Source organism: Ananas comosus, unplaced genomic scaffold (assembly GCF_001540865.1).
Source record: "Ananas comosus cultivar F153 unplaced genomic scaffold, ASM154086v1, whole genome shotgun sequence".
Taxonomy (NCBI): domain Eukaryota; kingdom Viridiplantae; phylum Streptophyta; class Magnoliopsida; order Poales; family Bromeliaceae; genus Ananas; species Ananas comosus.
In genome coordinates this window covers 6,334-13,833 of record NW_017891453.1, presented here as the reverse complement: position 1 = coordinate 13,833, position 7,500 = coordinate 6,334, and the positions used below count along the sequence as shown (strand labels likewise).

General features: G+C 43.9%; 1 protein-coding gene across 1 annotated transcript; it reads right to left on the bottom strand.

Moving 5' to 3' along the window:
* Nucleotides 1-6,524: 6,524 nt before the first annotated feature.
* Nucleotides 6,525-6,899, bottom strand: LOC109704941. The gene has a single exon (XM_020225706.1). The coding sequence runs from the start codon at nt 6,897-6,899 to the stop codon at nt 6,525-6,527; it is 375 nt and encodes a 124-aa protein (XP_020081295.1).
* Between the last annotated feature and the right edge of the window lie 601 nt (nt 6,900-7,500).

The window sequence follows — 7,500 nt, the reverse complement described above, 5'->3', positions numbered from 1 at the left end:
AATAAAAACCAAGCAAAAGGAGTAAAAATACAAAGGAAGGGAGAGAGAGCTCCTCCTACCTCAACTCCTGCTGGTCTCAGCACAGGGGAGGCCCTAAGGGGCGTGGGGTGCACCTATAGAAGTGCTACAAATGCGAAAAGCCCCCTGCAGTTCAAACTACTCAAAATCTGCCACCTTGTACCGGTACAGTACACGGGCCCTTGTACCGGTACAAGGCCCATGAAACTGCCAAACCCGAGCTACGGGTCTGCTGGAAAACTGCCCTTGTACCGGTACAAGACCAGCCTTATACCGGTACAACCATCAGCCCTGTACCGGTACAGCCATCAACCTTGTACCGGTACAGCACCCTGCTGAGGCTAACCCGAGAGCTGTCCAATGAATCCAATTTTTGAATTTTGGTACCAAGCTTAAAACCACAATTCTCGAGATGCGAGCTATAGGTCGGAACACTGTCTACGACCTTCCAGAAAGTCTGAAAAAGCTCGACACACAGATCAAACACTCGAACCTCGCAATTTGCAAAGGTCCAGTGTGTTACAATGTAGTAGAGGCAAATATGTGGATTTGGGCATAATGGGACCTTTCATGATGATTCCTCTTTTATGCAACATTAGGAAGCAGGTTAGAGTATGAATGATTGTATAACTTTTGAGAGTACTTAGTGAATGGGTTATAGACAAGATGAATGAAACTTAGCATTACTCGCATGATAATATTATACTTGTTGTAGACAAGGTAGTTGTGACATAGGGCATGATTAAATCAACATGAAGCTAACTTGGAGCATTTAATCTAGTGAATAACTAGTGCTTGACATTGTAATATTACATGCGATCTAGGGATCGATAGCTGCATTCCATGTATTAGACATGAGGATAGTGTTTGGAACGCCCTAGGGCGAAAGACAAGATGGATAATTGCATGTAGCATTAATTGTATGAGATCACTTGCATGATAGTTTATTACTCCCTGTAGTGGAGGCATTTGTAGAAAAGTATATGCAAGACATGCATCATGGACATCGACATATCTTGTAGTACCTACACAAATGGCATGAGAAAGTAATTTCCTTAGCTATAGTGGAATAGTCTAAGTGCAAACTCTCATTGAGACTTGAACAATAGTGAACTATTATAGATAAGATAATGACAAGTGTTATGTGCTTATGAACTAGTGACTTATACTTGACATAGTAAATATGAACGTCATGTAGTGACATTTGGATTAGTAAATGATAAACCTTGACAATGTGATACTATATTGGACCTTTGGAGTCGTTGGTACTTATTCCATGTTTTAGACATGATGACCGAGAGCTGGATACTATTGATCATGCTTGCTTGCCATTGTGCTCATTCACACATGCTTGTGAGGGTCGCTCCCCACAAGCCGGCACTCCGGAGATAGCCTACGCGACACAAGCTTGCCCGTGTGGGATTGGGCGCCGAAATGGGATGCCGTGGGGGAGGCTCATTCCTAGAGTTGGAATGTTGATTACTACGGGGCCATTTTAGGCACGGCGCAAGCCGGACTATACACGTGTAGATCCATGACGAGGATTGAACTATGATACTTAAAGTATAATGTGGAAACTACTACTAGAGAGTGCATCCTAGTTGGACTAGTAGACATGCATGATAGTGCATATTGTGAACTTTATGTTAGTCATTCTTAGCATTGACACTCTAGTGGTAGTATATTATACCTATATTGATTGGCATAATACATGGTTAGAATAGTAAAGAAAAGAATAATCACTAATTGTAGCATTTTGGACATAATGAACATGCATGTAAACTACAATTGGCATATCGTTGAATGTACATGTAAACAGACATTGGCATATAATTGGATAATTAAAATTAGAACATCATATACTTGATAGTTAGTCATTTAGTAGAGGCATGACTATGAAATAAACATGTTTATTTACTCGCCATTTATATATGTTGTTTACTTACCCCTTATAGCATGCCTCAGTTGACCTAGTGGTGTATTTCGCCACTCTTGGCGGCTTACCCACTGGGAACTATTGTTTAATAGTTCTCACCCCCATTTGTTGTTGACTTTTTTCAGAGCCTTCCGCGGCGGGAGAGGCTAGGGACCGTGGCAAGGGGTTAGCGACTAGCTAGAGCCCCTACGGAGATATATTAGATGGACCCGATGTCATCATTCCTTTTGTACTTATGGAAATGACGTATTATGTTTATAATTTTAGAGAGGTTGTCAGTCTCTTGGATTTAGTTGTTTATACTTTGTATATTTGTGGATCTCTTTGTGATAGAATATTAGTGATTTTATACTATTTGCTTTGATAGCCTTGTTAGGATTTGATCTTGTTCATTCTTGTTTTAGTAGACGCCTTGTGTGCATTGTGGTTGTTTGGTGTACACGGCGGGTCTGTACACGTGTCGGGCGGGCTTCCGCTGGGCCGGGGTGTGACAGATTATAGTGGTATCAGAGCCTAGGGTTGAGTCTTAGAGGACCTAGCAAACCTTAGGCCGGTTGGACAATAAGGGGTAGGAACGTGAGAGACGGGGTCTTTTGGGACCATTTGTGGGCGAAAGTATTATGATTGGGTCATAATTGTAACTCCAAAAGTGTTGGAGTTGGACCGAAGTGAATAACATCTATGTCTTTGCAAGATCATGTTGGCGGCCGACAATGTGATCTCGAGGAACTTACCCAATCACACCCTGAGCCCGGTCCTATTTGGCCGGTTCGAGCACGTCGAACAGACGCCGAACGGACAGAGCCTCCCCTGTCCGCCCAAGGCTCAACAACAAGTACAAATAGAGTATAAAATTTGCACATGCGGAAGCAAACATAATGGCTTACACGAGGGCAAGCAATAGCCAAAGTGAAAGTACTAACTAATCAACATACAAGTAATATGATTAACTTTAAATCATATACATGCACACAACTTTAATAAAATTGTTTACATTCTTTGCATCATTTCTTTTATACATTACAATATCACCAAAATGAACATAATGTACTTTCTCCAAAGCTAAGCCTTTAACATTAAACCATAAATTCTTTTACATCGTTCATATTCTTTCATTTAAACATCTATAACCATCAAAATACAAAAGATGGTATAAAAGGGTAATGCAACTAGCAAAATAAAACTGACTAGGGAAGTCACTGTCCACGGCGCAATACCCTTACAGCGATGGTCCGCCGGCTCGCTCGGTCCCGGCTCTGAGGAAATAGTGGGGTGAGAACTACAACAAAGTTTTCAGTGGGTTCGGCCGCCGACCTCATCGACTTTCCCACTAGGTCTAAATCAGGCGTAATAGAAGAAAGAATAGATAGTAACCAACTAACAAATGCAGCTAATATGCCTGAACAATAAATAATCAATCATATGCTCAATGAAATGCTCATGAAGAATGCAAGGTCACTTTCCAATACCCAATCTCTAGGCTAACCCGTAGGTTTCGCCCTCAATAGACTCACCAACTCATAATCCCAAGTATCGGGGAGAAACTTCTACAACGCGTACGGGACCGTCCTCTGAGGAGAACTACTACGACCTAGTGATGACTACTCCGGAGCTCATCGCCCGAGGGGGAGCTACCGCCCTCCGAGCAAGGACTAATAGGCGAGTATGATCCAATCCTTAACTATAAGGATTCCAAGTTCAATCCATTCCTTAACTATAAGGAAGCAATGCTCATATGACCCTTAACTATAAGGTTGTTATGTCATAATGTCACTATCTTTCTTTACTTGCATTCTTTAACTTTCACTAGTGTCATAAACACTACTTTATTCTTTGTACTCATTCACTAATGCCACACTTGTTCTCTAATTGTTCACTCTAGCATTCTTGTCCCATTAATGTTACTATTGTAACACTAGTATTTAAGACTTATCAATGCCACTTTCTACATTTATGTCAACATGTCATTTTTGTTCTCTAACTCAACTAGGTTCTTGTCACGCCCCGAGACCGCTACCAATTTGGTCCGATTCGGGCGCGTCGAATAGACGCCGAACGGACAGCACCTCCCCTGTCCGCCCAAGGCTAAACAACCAGATCATGTACAAGAATTTGCCCAGGAATAGAAATTCTATACATACACAATCAACAAAGGGCACAACAAGTGCCAACAGCTAAGAGCAAGAGTCACATGTGCATACAAGTGAACAAAAGAGAGATTTACTCGCTATTACATCCATTGCATTCATTTACCTCAAGTTACATTTACATCTTTTCCAAAATGAATACATGTTTGCTAGATCATCATCAAAATACATAAATAGCTCTCCAATCCTCACCTGCATAAGCCACTCATATACATAGGGTGATACTAATGCAATATAGGAAAGTTACTATGTACTACTGCTCGGGCGCGATGCCCTTGCCGTGGTCCTCGCCAGGCGTACTCGAACTAGGCCCTGCAATAAAGTGGGGTGAAAACTATTGTCCATAGTTCCCAGTGGGTTCGGCTGCCGACTTCGCCGATCTCCCCACTAGGTTCGAGTGGGCAAAAGCAGATAGATAGATAGATAGATATTGAAAACGGTAAATGCCATAGTAAGAAAACTATGCTACTATGCCCAATCACAGGTAATGTATGCATGCATCATATAGTAAATGGTCTACTAACATGCCACTATGTCCACTACAATGTCCAATAAGCAAATGTTCAATGACAGTGCTATTTTCTTGTTTATCCAATCCTTCGCGATCCCTTGGGTTCGCCCTTGACTCACCTCGCCATCCCGTATGGTAAGGAGACTCACCTCTCTCTCAAACCCGGGACCGTCTGCGGGACATCAACTCTGCCCCTCTCGCGCCAAACTCCGGAGTGCACGACGACTTGTGTGGCGTGACCACCACAAGTATAAACAGACTGTGAGTATGATCCATCCTCTCAACTCGAGAATACCCTATCCACTAGGGCTAGTAGTCACTCGGGAATCCGCCTATCCCAATGTTCATATGCAAGTGTTTAACTACACTATGTTCTTGTTCAACGAGTCATCACTAGGGAGTCCACCTATCCCTAAGTTCATATGTCACTAGTGTCATTGTACACTACATTATATGCCACTCGTTCTGTTCATTTGTCAATCACGTGCCACTCATTATGTCACTAGGAGACCATCGAGTCCATCTCTTTTTCTCGGCACTATAGGATTCAATGTCAAGACCCAATCTTCATCTATCCATAATACCAAGCATTCAACTCACACTATGATATCAATTAGAAAGCATAAGAAATGGAATACTATGCAATCCTACAATGCAACATGCAAGAGATGTGAGATCATGGTATACTAAGACATAGAGAGGAACCCAGTTGCTTCGGGATGACACCACCCACCTTTCGACGATGTCAGGGTGCTAAGAACGCTATTCGTCACTTGCTTCAACGTCGCTTCGACCTTCTAGGTGGAAACGAAGCTCAATCGGTCTTTTTTTGCCGATAACTTTTCAACGACTCAACAAATCGTCAATCCACTCAACGAATCGTCAATCCGTCTTCGCCAACGCGTTTAGACACCAGCAATTAGGTTAAGAGGCCATCAATTGAGATCAAACCTCATTAATAAGCAAAGCCCCAATTTGGAGCTCTAGGTTTGCATTATAGCAAAATACTCCAACAAAACTATAGATTCTAGCATTAAGCATCTATTAAGCATGCTAGAACACGAATCAAACCATTTCTAGAGCAAGAAATCCAAACCCTAGGTTTCTACCATTGTTGAGCTCAAAAGCTTACCTCCAAGCTTGCTCCAATGGTGTGGAGAGGAAGAAGAAGATGACCAAGGCTCTTCTCTAGCATGCTTCTCCTTCTTCTCCACCTTCTTTCCCTTCCTTTCCTTCTTCTCCTTCTTCACTTCATGAGAGAGAGAGAGAGAGAGCTTAGAGACAGAGAGGGAGAGGGATATATGTTTAGGTGTGAAAATGAGAGGGAGAGAGGGTGATCTTCCCTCTATACCCCCAACTAATGGAACAATTGCATAATAGCCCCTCCACTTTGCTTCTTTCACACTGCCCAGACTGGGCAGTTTTCGTGCTCGGGAACCGGTCTGTCCCTAAAAGGACCGGTCCCCGAGAGCACCACTTGCGGGCAGAGGCTCTCAGCCAGCTTCTACGCATATCGGGACCGGTCCTCGCCTGAGGGATCGGACCTTCAAGGACCCGTCCCCTCTCGAGGGACCGGACCCCGAGAGCAAACATCGCTCGCAGAGCCTTTCTGCCGCACATTTAGCTTACGGGGACCGATCTCTCCCACCAGGGACCGGTCCTCGAGAGCAAAATCTGCCAAGTGCAGATTTTTGCACAACTTGTTCTCGTGGATCCATTGCAATGCACTTTTTAGGTTTTTGATGCCTTCGGCCTTTCCGAAGCGTAGCCACTCGACAATTAGTCGATTCTGAGCAAAGTCCAACTCTCAGATTTCGAGAATTCACTTCTTTACATCCTCCCCTCCTAAAAAGGAGTTTCATCTTCGAAACTAATCCAATTCCAACATAAACTCAAACTTATACCTTATTCCTCAAACAGATGAGGATGATGCGCTTATTCCATAAACCCAAGTGGCTTCGCGATCATCGTGGTTGCTCCACCGAATCTTGACATAGGGAATCTCGCGATTTCGCAATTTGCGCACTTCTCGTATGATAATCGACACCGAAAGCTCTTCGTAGCTTAGATCTTCTTGAAGTTCTGGCGGCTCGTATAACATCGCGTGCTCGGGGTTGTGGATATACTTGCGAAGGTTGGAGACATGGAATATGTTATGAACGTCTGCGAGTTGCAGCGACAATGCAAGCCGGTAAGCTACAGCTCCAACTCGCTCCAACACCTCGTACAGCCCAATGTAACGGGGACTCAACTTTCCTCGAACCCCAAATCGTTTCACACCTCTCATTGGCGAAACCTTCAAAAACACGCGGTCTCCTACCGCGAACTCTAGATCTCTACGGCGCTTATCTGCATAACTTTGCTGCCTAGACTACGTCGTGAACAATCTCTGACGGGCAAGGCGAACTTTCTCCTCCGCCTCCCATAAGACATCGGGGTCTAATACAGCACGCTCGCCCACATCACCCCAGTGTATAGGAGATCGACACTTCCACCAGTAAAGGACCTCGAACGGTGCCATCTCAACACTAGCTTGGTAACTATTGTTGTAGGTGAACTCGGCCATAGGTAGGTGACTTGCCCAACTACCCTTATAGTCAATGACACATGCCCGTAACATATCCTCCAGAATCTGAATGGTTCTCTCCACTGCCCATCTGTCTGAGGATGAAACGCTGTGCTAAAATCAAGCCGTGTGCCAAGGGCTTCCTGCAGGTTCTTCCAAAAGTGTGAAGTGAATCAGGGGTCTCGATCTTATACAATTGATTTCGAAACCCCGTGCAACCTCACCACTTCATCAAGGCACACCTGCACCAATTTATCACCCGACCAGGTAGTGTGGATCGACAGAAAATGCGCTGACTTGGTCATGCGGTCCACAATAGCCC